Source organism: Gymnodraco acuticeps, unplaced genomic scaffold (genome assembly GCF_902827175.1).
Source record: "Gymnodraco acuticeps unplaced genomic scaffold, fGymAcu1.1, whole genome shotgun sequence".
Taxonomy (NCBI): domain Eukaryota; kingdom Metazoa; phylum Chordata; class Actinopteri; order Perciformes; family Bathydraconidae; genus Gymnodraco; species Gymnodraco acuticeps.
This window is the reverse complement of record NW_022991684.1, coordinates 80,665-107,909: the sequence shown is the minus strand read 5'-3', so window position 1 is coordinate 107,909 and position 27,245 is coordinate 80,665. Positions and strand designations below refer to the sequence as shown.

The following is a 27,245-nucleotide window of genomic DNA, read 5'->3' as shown; positions in this document are numbered from 1 at the left end:
TGATTCTATTCAAAATGAGAGCTTTTTGCAAATGATTCGTATTAAACTGGTGCAAAAATACTGCCAGGTCTTAGGGCAAAGAGAGACAAAAGTCATATATTTATGTCTTTTGAAATGTATGAAAATGCAGGCCATATATATTATTAATTTATCCTTTTAACGTCACTATATTCAGAAAACAAAACCTTCAAATATGTATCTACATGAGGGATTAGCATGGTATTGACTGTCCTTTGACATCCACCTGGATTCATCTTCTTATTTATAGAGACATGCATTTCCATGCATTTGGACTACCTATGTTGTAAATGTATTATCTTTTCAATTTACACACAACATCTATTGCTCTCTTCGAGGTTTCTCCCATGTTCCCCTTTACCTGTGGGGTTTCTTTGGAAGTTTTTCCTTGTCCGATGTGAGGGTCCAAGGACAGAGGGTGTCGTATTGATATTCTGTACAAACTGTAAAGTCCACTGAGACAAATGTAACGTTTGTGATATTGGGCTATATAAATAGAATAGAATAGACTAGAATATAATCCTTTATTGTCATTATACAGGTACAATGAGATGAGTAAAGCTTTTTTAAGGTGCCATCAAAAATACAAAGAGACGTACAACATTCAGGAGGAGACAACAAGCAACAAGTATTCATACTTCAATATGCAGATACAGTTAAAGTGTAGGAATATATCAGTTTAAGTAAAATAAATAAATAATAGATTTATTTATTTGTAAGCGGTTTTACCAGTGGCAAACCGTCAGGGCCTTCAAGGTATTCAGAGAATACCCTGGAACACTCAGATTAAAAAAAAAAAAAAAAAATCGATTTAATTATATAAATAAAATCAATAAATGAGAATCGTATCTGTGTTGTTGATCTGTAATATTACAGTGTTACGTTGATTTGTTTGTCCTTCTCGGACCATGCACTACGCATTTCAGTGGTTTTGTGCTAGAAAAAAAAACGTACGTTTGGACTGACAGTTTGATCAACCAATCATATATTGATTTGTAGCCAATGGGCGTATTCTTTCAGAGTTCCCCTCGGTTCCAGGGTATTCTAGAAGGCCTGCTAATTAACTGGCTCGAGACAGAGGATCTAGAATCTAGATGAATGCGACGAAGTAATTCATGCTGTGTTATTGTTTTTAACGTTGAAATGACAAGTGCAACAGGTGAAGATGATGTTGGTGCGGAATTGTTGTGAGTACCCTTTTCAAGACGACAATTCAGTGAAAAAACGGACATTATAATGCCGCGGAGGGGGGTCAGGGGGCGGCGGCGGGGGGGTGTGTGTGTCTGCAGAAGGTCCAGTTGTGATAGACACGGTTCACCACTGGGTTTTACAGGTGCTCAAAGTCGCTTTACAGAGATAGTGGAAATAAAAGAACAACAAATAAATATAGTTGAAGTCAAATAAAAATCAAGCAATATAACAACAATCACACATTACAAGACAGATTGAAGAGGTGAGTTGTTGTGAGTTTTTTGAAGGTGGTGAGGTCAGTGGTGAGGTCAGTAAATATGTTTCAATGTGTATACAAAAGATATATATATATATATATATATATATATATTGTGTCAGTGCAAGCCGGAGTTTAGTGTAATTATTGCTCTGGGGAAGAAACGGTCTTTAAGTATGTTTGTCTTTGCTTTAAGACATCTGTAGGGCAAACAGATGGTGCCCATGATGTGAACTGTCCTTCACAATGTTCTTTACTCTACTGAGGAAGCGGGAGATTGATTGATTGATTGATTTATTTATTGATTGATTCCGGTTCTTCCACAGTTACCTCGAAGCTAAAGTACCTCTTGGAGCCTCCGGTTTACGCTGAGGTCGTCGCTCGAAGAGGACAAAACGCCACCCTGCCGTGTATCCTCAGAACCAAACCCAGACATTACAAAGTGAAATGGACCAAGCTGGAGCCGGAGAACGTGGGGCGGGAAAACATCATCATGATCTCTAACGCACAAGCCTTCAAACCGTACGGCCATCTTGGAGTGCGAGCATCTCTCCGGAGATCTCACAGCATGGACGCCTCGCTGCAGATCAGACGCCTCCTGCTGGACGACGGGGGGAAGTACCGCTGCGAGCTGGTGAACGGCATCGAGGACGAGAGCGTGGTCATTACTCTGAGGATAGAAGGTAATCAAAGCAGTATGGAGACCATTGGCAGCCTGTGGTGGGAAGTAGTGGAGTACAAATACTTCGTTACTGTAAGTACATTTTTCTGGTATCAGTACTTTACTCCACTACTTATTTTTGTGACGACTTTTTACTTCTTAACTGTTGAACACAAATACCTGTACTTTCTACTTCTTACATGTTGAACACGAATACCTGTACTTTCTACTTCTTACATGTTGAACCCAAATAGCTGTACTTTCTACTTCTTACATGTTGAACACAAATACCTGTACTTTCTACTTCTTACATGTTGAACCCAAATACCTGTACTTTCTACTTCTTACATGTTGAACTCAAATACCTGTACTTTCTACTTCTTACATGTTGAACCCAAATACCTGTACTTTCTACTTCTTACATGTTGAACACAAATACCTGTACTTTCTACTTCTTACATGTGAACACAAATACCTGTACTTTCTACTTCTCACATGTTGAACCCAAATACCTGTACTTTCTACTTCTTACATGTACTTTCTACTTCTTACATGTTGAACCCAAATACCTGTACTTTCTACTTCTTACATGTACTTTCTACTTCTCACATGTTGAACCCAAATACCTGTACTTTCTACTTCTTACATGTTGAACTCAAATACCTGTACTTTCTACTTCTTACATGTTGAACACAAATACCTGTACTTTCTACTTCTCACATGTTGAACCCAAATACCTGTACTTTCTACCTCTTACATGTTGAACACAAATACCTGTACTTTCTACTTCTTACATGTTGAACTCAAATACCTGTACTTTCTACTTCTTACATGTTGAACCCAAATACCTGTACTTTCTACTTCTTACATGTTGAACACAAATACCTGTACTTTCTACTTCTCACATGTTGAACCCAAATACCTGAACTGTCTACTTCTTACATGTTGAACACAAATACCTGTACTTTCTACTTCTTACATGTTGAACTCAAATACCTGTACTTTCTACTTCTTACATGTTGAACCCAAATACCTGTACTTTCTACTTCTTACATGTTGAACACAAATACCTGTACTTTCTACTTCTCACATGTTGAACCCAAATACCTGTACTTTCTACTTCTTACATGTTGAACTCAAATACCTGTACTTTCTACTTCTTACATGTTGAACACAAATACCTGTACTTTCTACTTCTCACATGTTGAACCCAATACCTGTACTTTCTACCTCTTACATGTTGAACACAAATACCTGTACTTTCTACTTCTTACATGTTGAACTCAAATACCTGTACTTTCTACTTCTTACATGTTGAACCCAAATACCTGTACTTTCTACTTCTTACATGTTGAACACAAATACCTGTACTTTCTACTTCTTACATGTTGAACTCAAATACCTGAACTGTCTACTTCTTACATGTTGAACACAAATACCTGTACTTTCTACTTCTTACATGTTGAACTCAAATACCTGAACTGTCTACTTCTTACATGTTGAACACAAATACCTGTACTTTCTACTTCTTACATGTTGAACACAAATACCTGTACTTTCTACTTCTTACATGTTGAACTCAAATACCTGAACTGTCTACTTCTTACATGTTGAACACAAATACCTGTACTTTCTACTTCTTACATGTTGAACACAAATACCTGTACTTTCTACTTCTTACATGTTGAACACAAATACCTGTACTTTCTACTTCTTACATGTTGAACACAAATACCTGTACTTTCTACTTCTTACATGTTGAACTCAAATACCTGAACTGTCTACTTCTTACATGTTGAACACAAATACCTGTACTTTCTACTTCTTACATGTTGAACACAAATACCTGTACTTTCTACTTCTTACATGTTGAACCCAAATACCTGTACTTTCTACTTCTTACATGTTGAACACAAATACTTGTACTTTCTACTTCTCACATGTTGAACACAAATACCTGTACTTTCTACTTCTCACATGTTGAACACAAATACTTGTACTTTCTACTTCTTACATGTTGAACCCAAATACCTGTACTTTCTACTTCTTACATGTTGAACACAAATACTTGTACTTTCTACTTCTCACATGTTGAACACAAATACCTGTACTTTCTACTTCTCACATGTTGAACACAAATACTTGTACTTTCTACTTCTCACATGTTGAACTCAAATACCTGTACTTTCTACTTCTTACATGTTGAACTCAAATACCTGTACTTTCTACTTCTCTCATGTTGAACACAAATACCTGAACTTTCTACTTCTTACATGTTGAACACAAATACCTGTACTTTCTACTTCTTACATGTTGAACACAAATACTTGTACTTTCTACTTCTTACATGTTGAACACAAATACCTGTACTTTCTACTTCTTACATGTTGAACACAAATACCTGTACTTTCTACTTCTTACATGTTGAACTCAAATACCTGTACTTTCTACTTCTTACATGTTGAACCCAAATACCTGTACTTTCTACTTCTTACATGTTGAACACAAATACCTGTACTTTCTACTTCTTACATGTTGAACACAAATACCTGTACTTTCTACTTCTTACATGTTGAACACAAATACCTGTACTTTCTACTTCTTACATGTTGAACACAAATACCTGTACTTTCTACTTCTTACATGTTGAACTCAAATACCTGTACTTTCTACTTCTTACATGTTGAACTCAAATACCTGTACTTTCTACTTCTTACATGTTGAACTCAAATACCCTGTACTTTCTACTTCTTACATGTTGAACTCAAATACCTGTACTTTCTACTTCTTACATGTTGAACTCAAATACCTGTACTTTCTACTTCTTACATGTTGAACTCAAATACCTGTACTTTCTACTTCTTACATGTTGAACTCAAATACCTGTACTTTCTACTTCTTACATGTTGAACTCAAATACCTGTACTTTCTACTTCTTACATGTTGAACTCAAATACCTGTACTTTCTACTTCTTACATGTTGAACTCAAATACCTGTACTTTCTACTTCTCTCATTTCCAAACAGCTGGTTCCTTTAGTCTGAATGTGTGTTTGATGCGTGATCATTATTCTTTAGAGTCATTGCGTGCCTATTGATTTGAACACGATCCGTGTATCCATCATTTCCTTGGTCTTCTCTAAAGAAGAGGGACCAATGGAAACGTTGTCATGTTGCCGTTGTTCAGCATGGAAACATTCATTAGCTAACAATGACATTATTGTTCTATTAATATAAAGGGAGGTCAGGTACTCTTTAAAGCAGCTGCTAGTTATGGGTACTTTTTACTGAAGTACACTTCAAAGCCTCTTTACTTTCACTTGAGTACAGAAGTTTAGTCAGTACTTCTACTTTCACCAGAGTATTTTTAAACACGAGTATCTGTACTTCTACTTGAGTAAAGGATGTGTGTACTTCTTTCCTCTCTGGTCAAAACACCCTGCTTCTGTCTGCAGGAGTTGTGTTCCCGTACCAGAGTGAAGACGGCCGCTACAGATTTACTTTCCACGAGGCGAAGGAGGTTTGTGCCGAGCAAGACGGCATCTTAGCTTCATACGACCAGCTGTACAGAGGTAAACAGAACTGACAAGTTTGTATTTCAATCTCAATCTCAATCTTTATTTATTCATATAGCACATTTAAAACAACCTCAGTTGACCAACGTGCTGTACAGGGAACAAAAACAAATACATTAATGCACACAATGTACAACAATATCTGTGTTCTTTCTTTTTTTAATACTGCCAATTTGTATTCCATATTTTATTCCTTTTTATTCCATCTCTATGTAAATACTGTTATATTTTACTATATTTTTTTATTATTTTTAATATTTTTCAAGTTCTCTATCTTTTTGTTGTTGTTTTTGTTTCACTTGTATGTATGCACCACGACATCAAGTCAAATTCCTCGTACGTGTCAACCTACCTGGTGATAAACCTGTTTCTGATTCTGATTGTGATTCTGATCAAATAACAAAACAATAATTAAAAACAAGATAAAAAGCACAACTAAAAACATGTAAAAACACATACAAATGTCAAAATATTATGTTTAACGAGTATTAAAGGCCAAAGAGGTGAGTTTTCAGTTCAGTAGACTGAGCAGTTTGGCTTTGTACTGAGAGGCTGTTCCACAGACTCCACAGCACCAGACACTTGTTTTGACGCTGCTATGGACAGTCTTGCACTAATGTACATCCTCAAAGAAATTGAAGTGACTGTTATTTATATTGATTGTTTTGCTTTTATCGTTTGGGTTATTTCTGTCCTTGACTATGGAGGATACAACAACTATTGCTGCTTTGTACCTTCTGTGGAAGTCCTACAAACGTAGCAACAAACGCCACCGTTTCTGGGTTCTTATTCTCCTCCAAGCCAGCTCTTTTTTGTTGCGGTCCCGGTGACATTGTATCGTAAATCTCCGGGAACCTACTCACAGCCACAACGATCATCTCTTCCATCTTCACAACTGATCAACAGCAGGACCTCAGAGGGACGTCAGAGGGAATCCCAACGCTGATTGTCTTTCGCAAGAACGCGTCATGTGAATTTGACACCCGAGTTGAACAAATTGGACCCTCGCGTTTGACGCGGCCCCCTTCAATCGCCTCAATGGCGTGATTTGCGCCGCGTCCACCGCTTCATGCGCGCCGTCGGAGCGAATTCGCGTCTGTCCGCATCTCTGCATTGACTTTACATGTAATCGCGCCGCCCCCAAAAATCGCATCGCGTCCGGTGTGAACGCAGCATTATGGTGCGATCACACCGGACGCGATGCAAATATATAATCGCTCTAGTTTCACCGCGGCTGTCAGCTATGTTTATTCGCGTCATTCAAACAAGACGCGCTGGCGAGGGGGCGGGGCTTATCTCCATGTAAATACTATGGTAGATACAAACAACATATAACATGTAACATATTTTACAGTGATATAATTGTAATACATGTTTCAAAATGATGCCGACGTAACTACATACTGATACCGGTTAGTAAGAATCATGAATTAAAGCTTTGACAAGTCGGCAGGCGAAAAACATTTTGAAATGCGTGTTTTCTGAATTGAGATCGGATCGATCAGGCTAAGCTAACGGTGTATATGCTCCGTCCACACTCACAACAACGTCCTAAAGACAGAAATAAAGCAGTGACTGTATTCGCCATGACACAGCTCTGTGGTTTGAACTTCTTTAACTTTTGTCCAGTTTCTGAACGGATTTGAAGAGCTGTGAGCTCTGAGTGCTAACAGCTAACGGCTGATGTTTTGCTTTTCTGATTCAACGTCAGTGACGGCAGGCTGAGATCCTCACCGCTGATTGGCTACCGTGCGAATGCGTCAAGCGAATTTCACGCTTGAGTTGAACAAATTTAACTCGAGCGGTTCGCATCGCATCAACCGCTTCATGCGCGCCGTCGGAGCGAATTCGCGTCTGTCCGTGTCTTTGTATTGACTTTACATGTAATCGCGCCGCCGCCAAAATGTGCATCGCGTCCGGTGTGAACGCAGCATTAATGTGGGCATATGTATAAATGTGTCTTTTGATTTGTATACATGTTTTTATATATATTTGTTTTTGTATTCGGGATTGTGGGAAACTGTATTTCGATCTCTCCGTCTGTACACACAAACTGAAAGATTGACATTGACAATAAAGTTGACTTTGACTTCACTGTATTTGCACACAGTAACATGTGGACTTGCAGGTAAATCAGCGTGTTTGTTCTCCTGCAGCGTGGACGGAGGGTCTGGACTGGTGTAACGCCGGCTGGCTGCAGGACGGCACGGTTCATTACCCCATTATCCAGCCCCGACCCGCCTGCGGAGGAGAGCTGCTCCCCGGCATCCGCAGTTATGGAGCGAAAGATAAGAATCAGGATCGGTTCGACGCTTTCTGCTTCACCTCGCAGACGTCTGGTAAGCTTTGAGTGGTTGAAGATTGTTAGAACAAATATATCACTCGTCACCGGCTTGAGCTTTTGTCTTAATGTACATTATTTAATATCATATTCTGTTCTTGTACATAATCATATTCTATTTACACGTATATAGACCTTTTGCACTATTTATTTTTATTTTTGGAGGAGCTCAGGTCAGAAGATTTTCATTGCCATTTCTACACTGTAGCTTACAGTATGTGCATTTCACTATAAATCCTTTTAATCTTTTGAATCTTTAATACTTGATAATACACTGCTGCTACGGAGGATCAAGGGAGAGAAAGAACAGAGGTTAAATGTCTATAATATCCTGCTTATATTTTGTTACTGTACACGTATTTCCACATGAATATTTTCCATATGTACAGTGGGGCAAAAAAGTATTTAGTCAGCCACCAATTGTGCAAGTTCTCCCACTTAAAATGAGAGAGGCCTGTAATTTTCATCCTAGGTACACTTCAACTATGAGAGACAGAATGGGGGGAAAGAATCCAGGAAATCACATTGTAGGATTTTTAATTAATTAATTGGTAAATTCCTCGGTAAAATAAGTATTTGGTCACCTACAAACAAACAAGATTTCTGGCTCTCACAGACCTGTAACTTCTTCTTTAAGAGCCTCCTCTGTCCTCCACTCGTTAACTGTATTAATGGCACCTGTTTGAACTCGTTATCAGTATAAAAGACACCTGTCCACAACCTCAAACAGTCACACTCCAAACTCCACTATGGCCAAGACCAAAGAGCTGTCAAAGGACACCAGAAACAAAATTGTAGACCTGCACCAGGCTGGGAAGACTGAATCTGCAATAGGTAAGCAGCTTGGTGTGAAGAAATCAACTGTGGGAGCAATTATTAGAAAATGGAAGACATACAAGACCACTGATAATCTCCCTCGATCTGGGGCTCCACGCAAGATCTCACCCTGTGGGGTCAAAATGATCACAAGAACGGTGAGCAAAAATCCCAGAACCACACGCGGGGACCTAGTCAATGACCTGCAGAGAGCTGGGACCAAAGTAACAAAGGCTACCATCAGTAACACACTACGCCGCCAGGGACTCAAATCCTGCAGTGCCAGACGTGTCCCCCTGCTTAAGCCAGTACATGTCCAGGCCCGTCTGAAGTTTGCTAGAGAGCATTTCGATGATCCAGAAGAGGATTGGGAGAATGTCATATGGTCAGATGAAACCAAAATAGAACTTTTTGGTAAAAACTCAACTAGACCTGTTTGGAGGAGAAAGAATGCTGAGTTGCATCCAAAGAACACCATACCTACTGTGAAACATGGGGGTGGAAACATCATGCTTTGGGGCTGTTTTTCTGCAAAGGGACCAGGACGACTGATCCGTGTAAAGGAAAGAATGAATGGGGCCATGTATCGTGAGATTTTGAGTGACAACCTCCTTCCATCAGCAAGGGCATTGAAGATGAAACGTGGCTGGGTCTTTCAGCATGACAATGATCCCAAACACACCGCATGGGGAACAAAGGAGTGGCTTCGTAAGAAGCATTTCAAGGTCCTGGAGTGGCCTTGCCAGTCTCCAGATCTCAACCCCATAGAAAATCTTTGGAGGGAGTTGAAAGTCCGTGTTGCCCAGCGACAGCCCCAACACATCACTGCTCTAGAGGAGATCTGCATGGAGGAATGGGCCAAAATACCAGCAACAGTGTGTGAAAACCTTGTGAAGACTTACATAAAACGTCATTGCCAACAAAGGGTATATAACAAAGTATTGAGATGAACTTTTGTTATTCACCAAATACTTATTTTCCACCATAATTTGCAAATAAATTCTTTAAAAATCAGACAATGTGATTTCCTGGATTCTTTCCCCCCATTCTGTCTCTCATAGTTGAAGTGTACATAGGATGACAATTACAGGCCTCTCTCATCTTTTTAAGTGGGAGAACTTGCACAATTGGTGGCTGACTAAATACTTTTTTGCCCCACTGTATATTTTTTACTTTTTTAATGCTATTTTATTTCTATTTGAGACGTTTACATTTTGGATTGTTTATTTAGTCTTTTAATTTCTCCAATGTACAGTGCCTTGTCTTTTTATGTTGCTGCAACGCAAACATTTCCCAAATTGGGATTTTTAGATAAAGCTCCCTGGTCCCCGGCTTGAGCTTCAACCTCAGGATCCATGTATCTGTGATCCTCTCCAGAATGGAAGGAGTCATCACATACAGAGCATCAACTAGTTCCTGAACAGTGTCCTTCACATGCTGATATCCAAGAGAGGGAGTTACACAGTCACAAGATGGAGGAGTAGAAAGCAGTATTCAATGTTTACTTCAGATTAGCTCCACGTCAGAAATGAGCATGCTTGATGTCTCTCTCCATAGAGGCTGAATCATCATGTTAATCACATAGCTATCATATGCCTCAAACAGTCCTGATGCTCTTCTAGGTAATCACACATCCTGTCATGTTCACAGCTACAGTTGATACCTTTGTTATCAAGTTACTCTCATGTTGGAAGAGGACATTCAGTGTTTTCCCAACAAAGATCAAGGTTTTGTCTGGCTTGGTGACAGAAAGCTTGAAGCAAATGGGACTTTGAAGGGCGTTTCACAAGTCAATATTTAGTTTCATTTGATATCTGGTGCGGCTTGTTTGGGTGGTTTTGAACACAATAATTGTGCATCAATGCAGACCAAAGAAAACGGTCCGAGACAGTTTGTGAGAGTTGGTCTTGGACCGTTTCCAAATAAACCAGAGTGGTGTTTCAATGCAGTGAGAACACAATCCGACCAAATTGCATGAAATGAACCAAATGTCGGTGTCGGTTGACTAATTCTGCTAACATAGAAGACTAGTATTAGTAGAGTGTGGTTTTGTGTACCAAATGCTTTCTAATAAGCCCCACAGTTTATCAAGTTGTGTTAAAAATGACAGAAAAAAGCTCTGAAGAAGTTTATTAGTATTGAATTGGATTTCCCCATAGTCAAAAACATATAATTCAATATCCAAATCCCTGAAATTGATCCAGTGGGTTAAATTCTGTGGGAAAATACTGTTTCCTCGGCTGGAAAAGACGTCCGCAATTTCGAAAATTCAAGTGGTTGACAGGATTTTTTTCAAATAAATGGCCAATGAACATGGACATTGTGGTGCTTCTATCCAGGGGCACCGTAAGGGGGTGAAAAGTTAGGACGATTCTAAGGGCCCGTGACTAACAGGGGCCCCAAAAAATGTAGAACATTAAGAAAAAAATGTTAAGTAACCTTTCATCAATCATCAATAATTAACATTAATATAACATTACATTGATAATGTACTCACTAAACTTACGATTCATTTAACTTATTTTTGTTCGAAAAGTTGATTATCCAAGGCCTCTGTACACCCCCCTCTATTTACATGTAATGGTTTGGTCCCGTCTCCAAACGCTGTGCGGCACCGCATTTTCTAGCAGAGTAAGAGCATGTGAGCAGGGATGCTAGTACTTACGTGTGTACGATGTCTTAACGACTAACAAAGTCAGGCTTTCAAAAAAGAAAAGAAAGGAGAGAAAGACAAGAGAGAGGGACTAAAGGGCGACAGTATGTCACCCAGTTTTGCTCTGATTTAGCACCACCATCAGGCCTTTTCATTTCCATTTCCGTTTTGTTGTCCATTTACACTTTAATACCCGCTTATTTTGTAGTTGGTATGTATATTTAATTAAAAAATCTTCTGCTTATGTTCTTTTTTTTATAGCATTTTATAAATGATAATATTGGTGTTAATGTTCACTTTATTTTAATTTAAGTGTTCATATTTAAGTTATATTTATTTTTGATGTATGAATGTTCCATTCAAAAATGTTATTAAAAAGGCATGTACACCATAAAAGATGACTATTGAGGTCTATTGTCAGGAATGTTAGTGTTATATCAAATAGTGAATTATACTGCAGTAGAATGTTGCAGTCTGCACAGTGTTATATGTTCACCGCTCAGTGTCAGTAAATATTCTGCGGTTAGTATTGGACTACAAGATAGATGCAAGCCTGTACAGGTAGAGTTATTTAAAGCATAAATGAGTGGGTTGGGTTCTGGAGGTGTGGTTACAGCATTGTGCTTGGTTGGCGTGGCCTGTGCCTGGTGGTGGGGCCCAATGTGATATATTTTCATGGGGCCCAAAATCTGGGGCTCTATCTATCTAACTATCTATCTTATCTCCTCTCTCAGGCTCCGTCTCCTTCGTCTCGGGGTCTTTCTCCTTTGAACAGGCCGGGCACGCATGTCAGCGTCAGGGAGCGGAGTTGGCGCTGGTCGGCCATCTTTACTCCGCCTGGCGTTTCCAAAACTACGACCAGTGTGACGGCGGATGGCTGAGAGACGGCAGCGTACGGTTTCCCATCAGCAACCCCCGGGAACTCTGCGGAGGAATCCCTGAAGCCGGGGTGCGCTCGTTTGGATTCCCCAACAAGATGAAGCCTCTGTTTGGCGCCTATTGCTACATGTAGCCCGAAAATAAGAAGAAATTCGACAGCAGGGCAACTTAGAGATCCAGTTTAAGCAGGAAAACATATCCCAGAATTCACTGCTAAGCATAAACAAGTTGATCTGCCAACGAAAAGTCCTGAGAAAGATCTCAGCTACGATGATACGGACAGTAATGGAGAAATATGAGGTTGAATTCAAATGTTAATGTCTTTAAAAATGAAAAAGTCATTATTTAATCTAGTTGAATTTTCTTTTTAAGTATGTTGGCCGGTGCTACAACAAACCAAAACACTTCCACTTCCACTTAGGAGATTATAAAGATGGACAACTGTCTGCAGAGTTAGTCGTCTCATAACTGTTATTGTTTGTCAGTATATCTGAAAGGACTAAGTTAGCTACGTTAGCTATGTAGCTTACAGCAGATCTGCAGTAACATCAGAAGGAGTCATGTGATCACATTGTTAAAATAGGTCCATAAAACATTTGTTTAGGTATGTTTCCAACAACAGAGACAGTTGTCCAGCTTTATAATCCTGAACGTCACCAAGCGCTGTGTGCGTCGCTTTTTAGTGTCCCCTGGTTTCCGTTGTGTTTTGAGATTCTTGCAGCGTTTAAGCTTTTAATGTTAAATTAAAAGCTGCACATGTTTCCTCAAGTTTGTAAAACCTAATGGAAATGTTTTGGGCTGTGTTTGCACCTGTCGGCCACCGTACAGAAAGCCCCACTTACATGAAAGTTGGTTTGGTTCATATCCATCTCCAAAGGTACATTGAAGTATTTATAAAAAACACTTCTTTTTTTCAGGATGTTTCAGATGTGCCCTCCTGACCTTAACATCTCTTAAAGTGAACAACAAAAAGGGCATAAAGATCTTATTTTTCAATCAAATGAAAACCAAACGGTTTGGTTGAACAACCGTTGATGGAGCTTTTGAGGTCAATTTGATTAAAACACAACTCATGTCAAACTGAGTTATGCAGACACATTGTGTTTTCCTGGATGCTATTACTTTTGCTGCGAGGGAAATGTTGTTGTCAAAATCAATTATCATAAAATAAATAATTGGTAAGTAAAACAATCGTATATTTATGGAACCACAAACCACTCTGGCTTCCCAACGCACTTGCAGAATATGGTAAATGGAATACAAATATAGCTATGCACAATAATGTTTCAGAGCGTCAAGGAAAGTCAAGTTAAGCGAGGTGAACATTTGCATTTACTTAAAATGTTTGTCCATGTAACATGACACCAAACTGCTTCCTGCAAGCTCCAGCAAAGAAGCTAAAACTGAACTGTAAATAACAGGATGTAACGCGGTTTATCTGTAAATTAATTACATGTTATTTAATGTATTCAATAAAGATATGTCCAATTGTCAGCATATTCATTTGCCCATATTTTACAATATTTAAAGAGGACATATTTCGCTCATTTCCAGGTTTATATCAGCATGTAGTGTCTCTACTTTAAAGAGTCCTCTCCTGCTGATGTTCAGGTGTATATCAGTATGTAGTGTCTCTACTTTAAAGAGTCCTCTCCTGCTGATGTTCAGGTGTTTATCAGTATGTAGTGTCTCTACTTTAAAGAGTTCTCTCCTGCTGATGTTCAGGTGTATATCAGTATGTAGTGTCTCTACTTTAAAGAGTCCTCTCCTGCTGATGTTCAGGTGTATATCAGTATGTAGTGTCTCTACTTTAAAGAGTCCTCTCCTGCTGATGTCCAGGTGTATATCAGTATGTAGTGTCTCTACTTTAAAGAGTCCTCTCCTGCTGATGTCCAGGTGTATATCAGTATGTAGTGTCTCTACTTTAAAGAGTCATCTCCTGCTGATGTTCAGGTGTATATCAGTATGTAGTGTCTCTATTTTAAAGAGTCCTCTCCTGCTGATGTTCAGGTGTATATCAGTATGTAGTGTCTCTACTTTAAAGAGTCCTCTCCTGCTGATGTTCAGGTGTATATCAGTATGTAGTGTCTCTACTTTAAAGAGTCCTCTCTGCTGATGTTCAGGTGTATATCAGTATGTAGTGTCTCTACTTTAAAGAGTCCTCTCCTGCTGATGTTCAGGTGTATATCAGTATGTAGTAGTGTCTCTACTTTAAAGAGTCCTCTCCTGCTGATGTTCAGATGTATATCAGTATGTAGTGTCTCTACTTTAAAGAGTCCTCTCCTGCTGATGTTCAGGTGTATATCAGTATGTAGTGTCTCTACTTTAAAGAGTCCTCTCCTGCTGATGTCCGGTGTATATCAGTATGTAGTGTCTCTACTTTAAAGAGTCCTCTCCTGCTGATGTCTAGGTGTATATCAGTATGTAGTGTCTCTACTTTAAAGAGTCCTCTCCTGCTGATGTCCAGGTGTATATCAGTATGTAGTGTCTCTACTTTAAAGAGTCCTCTCCTGCTGATGTTCAGGTGTATATCAGTATGTAGTGTCTCTACTTTAAAGAGTCCTCTCCTGCTGATGTTCAGGTGTATATCAGCATGTAGTGTCTCTACTTTAAAGAGTCCTCTCCTGCTGATGTTCAGGTGTATATCAGTATGTAGTGTCTCTACTTTAAAGAGTCCTCTCCTGCTGATGTTCAGGTGTTTATCAGTATGTAGTGTCTCTACTTTAAAGAGTTCTCTCCTGCTGATGTTCAGGTGTATATCAGTATGTAGTGTCTCTACTTTAAAGAGTCCTCTCCTGCTGATGTTCAGGTGTATATCAGTATGTAGTGTCTCTACTTTAAAGAGTCCTCTCCTGCTGATGTCCAGGTGTATATCAGTATGTAGTGTCTCTACTTTAAAGAGTCCTCTCCTGCTGATGTCCAGGTGTATATCAGTATGTAGTGTCTCTACTTTAAAGAGTCATCTCCTGCTGATGTTCAGGTGTATATCAGTATGTAGTGTCTCTACTTTAAAGAGTCCTCTCCTGCTGATGTTCAGGTGTATATCAGTATGTAGTGTCTCTACTTTAAAGAGTCCTCTCCTGCTGATGTTCAGGTGTATATCAGTATGTAGTGTCTCTACTTTAAAGAGTCCTCTCCTGCTGATGTTCAGGTGTATATCAGTATGTAGTGTCTCTACTTTAAAGAGTCCTCTCCTGCTGATGTTCAGATGTATATCAGTATGTAGTGTCTCTACTTTAAAGAGTCCTCTCCTGCTGATGTTCAGGTGTATATCAGTATGTAGTGTCTCTACTTTAAAGAGTCCTCTCCTGCTGATGTCCAGGTGTATATCAGTATGTAGTGTCTCTACTTTAAAGAGTCCTCTCCTGCTGATGTCCAGGTGTATATCAGTATGTAGTGTCTCTACTTTAAAGAGTCCTCTCCTGCTGATGTTCAGGTGTATATCAGTATGTAGTGTCTCTACTTTAAAGAGTCCTCTCCTGCTGATGTTCAGGTGTATATCAGTATGTAGTGTCTCTACTTTAAAGAGTCCTCTCCTGCTGATGTTCAGGTGTATATAAGTATGTAGTGTCTCTACTTTAAAGAGTCCTCTCCTGCTGATGTTCAGGTGTTTATCAGTATGTAGTGTCTCTACTTTAAAGAGTCCTCTCCTGCTGATGTTCAGGTGTATATCAGTATGTAGTGTCTCTACTTTAAAGAGTCCTCTCCTGCTGATGTTCAGGTGTGATCAGTATGTAGTGTCTCTACTTTAAAGAGTCCTCTCCTGCTGATGTTCAGGTGTATATCAGTATGTAGTGTCTCTACTTTAAAGAGTCCTCTCCTGCTGATGTTCAGGTGTATATCAGTATGTAGTGTCTCTACTTTAAAGAGTCCTCTCCTGCTGATGTTCAGGTGTATATCAGTATGTAGTGTCTCTACTTTAAAGAGTCCTCTCCTGCTGATGTTCAGGTGTATATCAGTATGTAGTGTCTCTACTTTAAAGAGTCCTCTCCTGCTGATGTTCAGGTGTTTATCAGTATGTAGTGTCTCTACTTTAAAGAGTCCTCTCCTGCTGATGTTCAGGTGTATATCAGTATGTAGTGTCTCTACTTTAAAGAGTCCTCTCCTGCTGATGTTCAGGTGTTGATCAGTATGTAGTGTCTCTACTTTAAAGAGTCCTCTCCTGCTGATGTTCAGGTGTATATCAGTATGTAGTGTCTCTACTTTAAAGAGTCCTCTCCTGCTGATGTTCAGGTGTATATCAGTATGTAGTGTCTCTACTTTAAAGAGTCCTCTCCTGCTGATGTTCAGGTGTATATCAGTATGTAGTGTCTCTACTTTAAAGAGTCCTCTCCTGCTGATGTTCAGGGTGTATATCAGTATGTAGTGTCTCTACTTTAAAGAGTCCTCTCCTGCTTCATGGTTACATCTTTAGTTATTGCTTATAATGAGGGCATGGAAGAAACGTTTGAAGCCTGTGTGTTATAATTGTAACTTTACTTGTTTGGCGACCTCTTGTGGTTGTATAAAAAAACAACTAATGTGAACAGTTAACTCCATATGGACTTACTTTACTTCTCAAATAGTCAAAATCAGATGTGATGAAAAGTCTTAAGTCAAATGTACCTGAAACACAAATAATACAAAAGATAAACTCAGGTGTAAGATTCAGATGTTTGATGTTTGGACGTTTTAAAGAGCAGGAACTTATTTTGAGTATAATCTAAATGAACTGAATAACTAATGGGCGATCATTTGAACCTTTGTAGATCGGATCAGACAGCAGTCATGTGATCAAGATAATACAGAAGAGATTTTAACAAACATTTAATCAAAAGACATTTTCAACAGTAAAAAATCCATTTTATTTCTACTTTTTAATCGTATTCATGTTTACTATATTATACTTATACATTTATTACGTTAATTAGATAAACAATTAACACCACCTGCATTGTTACAAGTATATTACAGTACTACAAACTAGAAAAGAGACGGTACATAAGATGTCGTTGCATCATTGAAATACTTTTTACTTAATTGATCCCCAAAATGTGCGTCTTTGTGTAGATCATATTTACACATTTTAAATTAAACTCTCGTCATACTGACGGTTCATTTTGGCAAACAGAGAAATACAAAGCACCAAAAGACGTGGAGAGTGTTTAGAAAGATGTCACCTGTGCACAGATACATTAGCATTTTAGCTCGGGGTTGTTCTTAAGGTTTCGTTTGCGTAATTTACCAAAAGTATTTCGATTTTACAGAAAAACACACATTTGGATTACAGCTTTTCCAGGTGGCGTCGAAATGATTTTAATATTAAAGATTAGATTTATACAGTTTAACTTTAATGCAGAACATTGACTTTTAAGGAACAAATAAAATATGGAAAAGAAGATTTTTTCAAAGGCTTCAGTCGACCCACTTGATGTCCTAGAAGAGCCACACAGGTTTCTCTGTGACTGTTTCCTGGACCTCCGTGACCTCCGTGACCTCCGTGACCTCCTCACGCCGCACAGGAAGTGATGTCACTGGGTCTTCTTCCTTTGAAGGGGCTGGATAAGATAAGATAAGAAATGTTTGCGTTGCAGCAGCAGAAAAAGACATGGCATTGTACATTAGGAGGGAGGAACACAAAGATAAACCAAATAATCCTGGGCTCCCGAAACTGTTCTGAAAACGATCCCAATGTCCTAAAGGTCTCCTATTATACTGTTTTTCATCAATATATCCCAGGTCTCAGATATATACTGTCTCTGATTGGCTGAAACACCAAACAGATCATTGCAGCATTACCCATAATCCCCTCTGTTTCAGCCCTGTTTCCAAAGTGCTGATTCTGTGTCTGTTACTTTAGATGAAAATAAGGAGCCCCTCCCCACGCCCCTCTGAGAGACATTTGGTTACAAAGAACTCAATGGTGCTCTAGAGGAGATTCAGGTGATAAGGGGGGGGGGGGGGGATTACCTTGGTTGCTGATTGGCTAATGGTTACACAGACAAAACATCGTTATGACATCATAAAGTGGCCGAAATCTGATCAGCTCATTTTCAGACAAGTTTTTATAGAAATGGATCAGGACAAAAAAACTGAAACTTTCAGAGTCTCTTTCCACAGAGCTTCTCAAAGTGTGGTCCGGGAGTATATTGGTAAAATTTCACATTTGAAATAAATAAATACATTTAAGTTTTCCGCACTCTCGCCGGAATATAAGTGGATGTTGTATACTAGGTGACCTTTAAAAGAATACTCCACTGATTTAGCATTGTTAGAGTGGTGCAGGGATTTCGTATTTCTGTGTTGGACCCTGAAGGCAGCATCTCCCTGGTTCCCTCTACAAAAAGCTAGAGGGTCTTGAACATACCATCTACAGTGATTGTGATGTTATGTTAAAAAAAGGATGTCATTGAAGAGCCATGCCATCAAATGTGTGGTATAGTTATTGTAGATCATTTTGTGCTAGAGGAACATAAGATTAAAGTTGTTTTCCCAGTGATTTATATGAGATCATGTTTTAGTTTTGGTCATTTTGACAAGTGTTCTACTTTTGCAGTTTACAGCAAATCCTCCTCAAAAAAGTATACTTCTTAATTGATGTTATCAATATGTGACTGTTTGTGTTGAAAACCAACTAAAGATATATTGAAGGTATTGCACTTACCTTGGATGCAGGTGATCATCGGCTCCTCCCATTGGCCGCTGGGCAGACAGCTGATCACGGGGTTGAGTTTCTGCAGGAAGCCGTCCTCACAGTAGTACCGCACTCTGGAGTTCGTCTCGAAACGCAAACGCTTCTTCCCGAACACCTTAGCACCGGGAACTCTGGGCGGTTCGCCACAGGACGCTGACAGAGAGAAACATGGGTAGGTGGCTCAGCAGAGAGGGCAGAAGTACACACATCCTTTACTCAAGTAGAAGTACACACATCCTTTACTCAAGTAGAAGTCCACACATCCTTTACTCAAGTAGAAGTACACACATCCTTTACTCAAGCAGAAGTACACACATCCTTTACTCAAGTAGAAGTCCACACATCCTTTACTCAAGTAGAAGTACACACATCCTTTACTCAAGTAGAAGTCCACACATCCTTTACTCAAGTAGAAACATCCTTAGCAAAGTACACACATCCTTTACTCAAGTAGAAGTACACACATCCTTTACTCAAGTAGAAGTACACACATCCTTTACTCAAGTAGAAGTACACACATCCTCTACTGAAGTAGAAGTACAGATACTCGTGTTTAAAAATACTCTGGTGAAAGTAGAAGTACTGACTAAACTTCTTTACTCAAGTAAAAGTAAAGAGGCTTTGAAATGTACTTCAGTAAAAAGTACCCATAACTAGCAGCTGTTTTAAAGAGTACCTGACCTCCCTTTATATTAATAGAACAATAATGTAATTGTTAGCTAATGAATGTTTCCATGCTGAACAACGGCAACATGACAACGTTTCCATTGGTCCCTCTTCTTTAGAGAAGACCAGGAAATGATGGATACACGGATCGTGTTCAAATCAATAGGCACGCAATGACTCTAAAGAATAATGATCACTCATCAAACACACATTCAGACTAAAGGAACCAGCTGTTTGGAAAATGAGAGAAGTAGAAAGTACAGGTATTTGAGTTCAACATGTAAGAAGTAGAAAGTACAGGTATTTGAGTTCAACATGTAAGAAGTAGAAAGTACAGGTATTTGAGTTCAACATGTAAGAAGTAGAAAGTACAGGTATTTGAGTTCAACATGTAAGAAGTAGAAAGTACAGGTATTTGTGTTCAACATGTAAGAAGTAGAAAGTACAGGTATTTGAGTTCAACATGTAAGAAGTAGAAAGTACAGGTATTTGAGTTCAACATGTAAGAAGTAGAAAGTACAGGTATTTGAGTACAACATGTAAGAAGTAGAAAGTACAGGTATTTGTGTTCAACATGTAAGAAGTAGAAAGTACAGGTATTTGAGTTCAACATGTAAGAAGTAGAAAGTACAGGTATTTGAGTTCAAAATGTAAGAAGTAGAAAGTACAGGTATTTGAGTTCAACATGTAAGAAGTAGAAAGTACAGGTATTTGAGTTCAACATGTAAGAAGTAGAAAGTACAGGTATTTGAGTACAACATGTAAGAAGTAGAAAGTACAGGTATTTGAGTTCAACATGTAAGAAGTAGAAAGTACAGGTATTTGAGTACAACATGTAAGAAGTAGAAAGTACAGGTATTTGGGTTCAACATGTAAGAAGTAGAAAGTACAGGTATTTGAGTTCAACATGTAAGAAGTAGAAAGTACAGGTATTTGAGTTCAACATGTAAGAAGTAGAAAGTACAGGTATTTGAGTTCAACATGTAAGAAGTAGAAAGTACAGGTATTTGGGTTCAACTTTAGTACTTGCTGTTCTGTGTGTGTGTGTGTGTGTGTGTGTGTGTGTGTGTGTGTGTGTGTGTGTGTGTGTGTGTGTGTGTGTGTGGTGTGTGTGTGTGTGTGTGTGTATGGACTTTAACTCCCCACACACACAGACGCTCAAATCCAGCACCAGACACTTTTTTACGCTGCTTGAACTAATATACATTTCTCAAAGATATTGAAGTGACTGTTATTTTGTATCTATTGATTGTTGTGCTTTTAATTAGGCCTAATGCGTGCACATGTATACATTTATTTTTTGATTGTGTATATTCATATTTGCATACATATGTTTATATGTATTTGTTTTTGTGATTGTGTGAAACGTTATTTCGATCTCTCGGTCACAAACTGAAAGATTGACAATAAAGTTGACTTTGAAGTATTTGTACTACTTCCCACCTCAGTGGCTCAGTAACTACATTTGGGGTTTCTACTTGTCTTCTTGGGCAGAAGCGCTCCTCTTTTGGGAGCCATTGTTTGTTGTCCACAGTATTTTAAGGCGACTCACAGGCGCTCTTCTTGCAGGTGTAGGACAGGTGGTAGTTGCAGGGAACGTCGCTCCAGCGGCCGCCGTCGTGCCACACCATCACCACGCAATCCTCCCCGGACAGGAAGTAGCTGTCGGGCTGACCCGCGAACCAGTTCTCATACAGCTGAGGAAAATAATAAATAATGAACTCAACAAATCAGAAAGAAGTACTTTTGCTTTCCTCAGGGAAGATTACCACGTTGTAAAAAAACTCTGAGTTAAAGGCCTGCATTCAGGATTGAATATTCTGCTCATTTTCAGGTGTATTTGAGGTTTTCTTTGTGCCTCTGAATTAGTGTTGCACGGTGTACTAATACGAATTATTGTCCTTTATTTTATTTATTGTTCTCATTGTTTAAAAGTTTGTGTTATGGTTCTGGTGTGAAATAAAGCACAATAATTACATTTAAGACTGTTTCCCGTGTTTTACGAAAAGTATCGAAAATAATCGGAATCGCAATTCTTGACTTGGTATCGAAACCAAAATATTGGGATCGTGACAACACTACTCTAAATAATAATAATAATACTCTTTGAATAGCACCTTTCATACAATAAGTGCAGTCCAAAGTGCTTCACATTTCACTGAACATTGATATCACACAGAATACAGTTACCAGTAAAAGACAGAAACAAACAAAACAACAGGATAGAGTAGATAAAAAATACATTTAGATTAAACGATGAAATTGTGAATTAAAAGGAGGATAGTGCAAATTCAATCAGATGACAGGTTGAAGTGCAGCAGAGAGCAGGAGCTTCCTAAACGGCTCAATTGTACAAATGAGTTTTGAGTGTTTTATTAAAGACTTCCACCGAGCTGGCTTCCCTGATGTCTGTATATAATTAAAATATATATATAATAGGTATTTTGTTCCATGGCTTTGGGGCGTAGTTAATGTTAATTCAACTCGGTAATTCAGAAGAAAACATTAAAAGCGTTCATATTACATTTAAAGGGGCCCTATTAAGCTAATGCTCAGGTTCATATTAGTATTTAGTGCCGGGGTGTCCAATCTACGGCCCGGGGGCCATTTTGAATCGGTGCAGGAGCCAAAATGCTTGTTTTGCCATTACTTATTACTTCTATTATTATCTTCATTTCAGTTTGCATCACGTTTAATTCTTATTGTTTATCACTTCCAGCAATGGCCACGTGGGTGTGGTTTATTGGTACTTAGTCACCTGCTGGATGCCGGTTTGGAGGATATGATGTAGGAAGAATTGCTCAGATACTTTCTGTTGACCGTGTGGTCTGGAGTTGTAGATTGTTTGTTTTTATTAAACACCATGGACTCCAAATGACTACGGACTCTTACACGGAACGCGTCACAGCAAAGAGCACTTTTTAGCCTCTCAGCGGCTAACTCATAGGGAGTTTGTGCCGCTATAATCGGCCTTCAGCTAATTCAAAAAGTATAATGGAGTACGGCCCACAAATGAAACTTGTGCTTGTCTTATATTGTACTTCTTAAATATAAATGTAAACATATATTACAAAGTAGCATTCATGTGTTAATGAGACCACTTTTCAAATAAATTCAGTCAGTTAAAGTTGGAAATATTTTTTAGCATATCTTAGTCGATAAGAAATGACTGGTTTACATATCAAGCTTGAAATACACCCTTCCTATTTCTCCTTATTATAATCAATCAAGCTTCTGTTTTAACCCTTAGATGCCCGAGTGACTGGAGCCTACACTCTTCCATAAGTGGGTCAAAAAGGACCCGTATTAGAATAATGTGTTTTTATGCCATTTTTGTCATTTTGGTTAAGAAAAATCACTTTTAGAATATTTAGTATTATATTTTGGTTCACACTAGAAATATTTTATATTTAATTTTTCCCGATTTATAATTTTAGACATTTATTTTACATTTTGAAAAAAAAACGAAATTCCATAGAAAATGCATGTGGGTCATTTTTGACCCACTTGGGGTAGTGATACAAAAACTACAATTTCTTCAAATGTAAATTAAAAATTTGAATGGCATGATATCCAAAACATGTTTTTTGAGGAATAGCTGGAATATGAAATGATAAAAAAATGTAATTACAAAGATACTCTAAGAAAACCACCTCACCGGGTCAAAACATACCCACATCTAAGGGTTAAGGGATGAGCAGTCAACACTCACAAGCCTCATGTACCTACATTTGATTGATTTTGCTAACTTATAACTGAACTCATGAGGTGCTATACCTCTAGTGAGTGGCCCAGTCCTTCATATAGTTTCTGTATGTTTGGACACCCCTGATTTAGCGCCTCTACTGGGACATGTTTCACAGGGATTTTAACCTTTGCAGACCATTTACGTGCACTGAAACCTATAGAACAGACAGAAGTACCAGAGGGTTCCCGTCCGACCAGCGGAAGTCTCCCTCGATGGTTCGGTCGTTCAGTCCGATCCACTGGTACTCTTTGTCTCTCTCTGAAAAATAAAAAAAGATTGTGAGGAGAAAAGAAAAAGAAGGGTTAATGCACTGTAACTGTACGTGGTATTTTATGAATGGTGTTAAGTATTTGAAAGTAAATGTATAAAGCACCTTTCTACATAGTGCCTTCTTACTTAAGGACAAAATAACTATATATGGAAGGTCAGAGGTGAAACATTGATAATAGGGCCTCTTTAATATCTGTCAACAGAAGTATGCTCGACTCTCTGCTTTTTGCACATTTCTGCACTCGACTCCACTCTAAAATATAAACCACTGTAGTTTGTCGTATACTCATTGTCCTAAGTCACATGTGTCAAACTCAAGGCCCGGGGGCCAAATCAGGCCCTTGGTGGATTTAATTTCGGCCCGCAGGATAATTTCTAATTACTATTAGATCTGGCCCTCCGGTATATTGCAGCACACCTTCACTCCATCCTGAGGGTCTCCTCAGCTCAGAGCCTGAGCCCAAACATTGATGACCTTGCACCCGAGATGAGATGCCAAGTATCTGAGCTAGCATCACAGAGCAGCACACTGAGTTTAATGGATGCTTCCTTCTGCACTTTCTCTCTCACGACAACAGGGCATGTTTGGTTTTCTCTTTGAGGGAAATAGTTTTGTTGAAGCTGCTGTTGGCCTGTGGGAAAATGTACTCATAAGAAATGACTCTGGAAAAGCTGCAGATAGAGCCATAAGAAATGAATGCAACTGATTTAATGTTGTTTTTATAGGCAATAATTTAAGCTTTGTTAGTTCCAGGTTTAATATGTGCAATAAGTTCATTCCAATACGTTTTGAAATAAACATTGAACCAGTACCGATTTTTTTATTTTGGCCCACTGTGTATTTGAGTTTGACACCCCTGTCCTAACGGCCCGTCCACACAGCGGCGTGCGTTGAAGCTTGCAGGTGGGCGTGTCTGAAACTCGACCAACAACCAATCACATAAATCTCCCGCCCCGGACACAAGGGCGGTTTGATTGGCTAGAGCTTGTACTGGCATATGATTTGATTGGCTGACGCTTCCGTCGAAGCTTCAGAAGTTGAACATTGCTCAACTTTTGCAGCGAGCAACGCATAGCGATGCTCCCACAATGCAGTTCGGCAGAAGCGTTGAAGCTTCAACTGTGTGGACGGGCCGTAAGTGTTTTAGTTTTTTAGCTTTTAAGGTTATTTGTGTAGTTAAATAAACATTTGGTGTAAATACTTTTTTAATGCTAAATTGTTTCTTAAAATACTTATAATCCATATATTTTATTTTTTTACCTACTTTGCAACTTGCTTGTTTTTGTTTGTTTATGTTTGCACCACCAGATACCAAAGCAAATCCCTCGTATGTGTAAACGTACCTGGCAATAAACCTGATTCTGATTCTGATGCTAGCAAACGTTAGCCTGAAATGCTAATTATGTTAGCTTTTTTGCTTGTATGTCATTTGCTCATGCTCACTTAGGCCCCCGGCCACACGGAGACGAAAATGAAAACGAATCGAATATCAAAAAAGTCTTCCATCCACACGGAATCGGCTCAAGAAACGTGTCCGTCCACACGAGACCGCTCGACCTGCTGAAGATGCTGTAGTACATATGCCGGGCCACAAAATACACCAAAAGCAGCGAAGAAGACCCCCCGAGCATGGTTGCCATGGTTGCCCTTCTGGTTATTCTCCGCGGTGGATTTAGCAACATGTAGTTCATGTAGTTCTCCATGTCCACTTGTTGCTGATGGTTGTGGTCGAGGAGCTGTAGATTTTGCACTAACATCTGTAGCATGGTCAGTAGCGTCTGGAGCACGAACGCAACCCTGTGATCCGCCATTTTTGTTGTCGAAAACGCATCAGCAATGACGCAGGGTGAGCAGGAGAGGTGGGGAGAGGCGGGGCTATGATCGTTTAGGGCGTACACACGGTGCCACAAGCGTTACATTACCAGACCTTCCCACTTTGGGATGCGTTATCGTTTGAGGGCTCCGTTTCCGCCGTTCCTTTACGGCCTCGTGTGGACGAACCGTCCATACGATAAAGAACGATAAAGAACTATAGCGGATAACACCCGTTTCGTCTCCGTGTGGACGGGGCCCTAGTATTGATGTTATCATGTAGATTTAATTATCTTACATTAATGATCATATGCATCTTAGTTTATAGGCCTTCATTTAGCTAATTTTCTCAGGTTAACATCATAAACAAATCCTCGGATATAGCAGGATTAAACAAGCCCAGCTCCAAATGAAATCTAAGAATAGATATGAGATCAAATCAAGACAGAAATACCTGTAAAATGCTGTGTGTGAAATATACGTACATCGACTGAATATTCTGCTATTTCTCTTCTAGTTATTCGTTTTGGAATTAGCTCAAAAAGCCTCTGTGCTTTCGAGGTTCTTCTAACGTTGTTTTGATGAACACGACTCTTTACACTTGCTTCTCTTCCCGAGTTGAAGTCTGTTCTCTTCCCGGTAAATCCCCGCAGAGTTAAACATAAACCACCAGAGGAATGTCAGATTAATATCTCAGCTGCTCTTCCTCAGACCAAACACCAAGTAAGAAAAAAACCATAACATTTTCTGTGGAAAAACGGATTCAATAAAAGGGAAGACGTGAAAGGCTGTTGTTTTGTCTGGACAGATCTGAGAGATGGGAAAACTTCTCTTTGGATTTCGTCTGAATACGAAGCACCAAAGATCAGTTTGATGATATCTGCTGTAAGAAAACATGTTCTATGGCTGCACCGAATAAACATTTTCATTCAAGATTAATCTGCAGATTATTATTTGGGTTTAATTGATTAACGGTTTATAAAGTGTAAAGGAAATAGTGAAAAATGTGCATCCTAGTGTCTTGAAATTCCAGGCATTGCATTGAAAAAGGTTTTGTGTTGCCATGAAAACCTGACAGATATTCACTTTAATTTAAGAAAGAAACCAATTAGCACTCATTACTGAATGTCCTCTTCCAACATGAGAGTAACGTGATAACAAAGGTATCCCAACTGTAGCTGTGAACATGACAGGATGTGTGATTACCTAGAAGAGCATCAGGACTGTTTGAGGCATATGATAGATGTGATTAACATGATGATTCAGCCTCTATGGAGAGAGACATCAAGCATGCTCATTTCTGACGTGGAGCTAATCTGAAGTAAACATTGAATACTGCTTTCTATTCCTCCATCTTGTGACTGTGTAACTCCCTCTCTTGGATATCAGCATGTGAAGGACACTGTTCAGGAACTAGTTGATGCTCTGTATGTGATGACTCCTTCCATTCTGGAGAGGATCACAGATACATGGATCCAGAGGTTGAAGCTCAAGCCGGGGACCAGTGAGATTATTAGCGTTTTTAAGTATTCAGAGAAAGTCAGAATTTTGAGAAATATTTTGAGATTTTGAGAAAAAGTCAGAATTTTGAGGAAAAATCGAATTTTGAGGAAAAGTCAGAATTTTGAAATATTGAGAAAAAGTCCATTCTATTCTTGAGAGGATAATAAATACATGGATCCTGAT

General features: G+C 39.0%; 2 protein-coding genes across 2 annotated transcripts in view; one reads left to right on the top strand and one right to left on the bottom strand.

The window, feature by feature from the left end:
• Positions 1-1,791: 1,791 nt before the first annotated feature.
• Positions 1,792-13,877, top strand: hapln2 (hyaluronan and proteoglycan link protein 2; the record flags this gene model as incomplete). Its single annotated transcript, XM_034198764.1, is given in 4 exon segments — positions 1,792-2,148; positions 5,581-5,697; positions 7,857-8,039; positions 12,245-13,877. Coding segments are annotated over 4 exon segments (935 nt in total), but the record flags the coding sequence as incomplete, so codon positions are not given.
• A 3,332-nt stretch (positions 13,878-17,209) lies between these two features.
• The window catches only part of LOC117534541 (brevican core protein-like), a 52,995-nt gene continuing 42,959 nt past the window's right edge, over positions 17,210-27,245 (bottom strand). The window contains 4 exon segments of the mRNA XM_034198763.1: positions 17,210-17,926; positions 19,033-19,215; positions 21,281-21,425; positions 23,652-23,734. Of these exon segments, the coding sequence (XP_034054654.1) occupies positions 17,805-17,926; positions 19,033-19,215; positions 21,281-21,425; positions 23,652-23,734 (533 nt within the window). The 3' untranslated portion in view covers positions 17,210-17,804.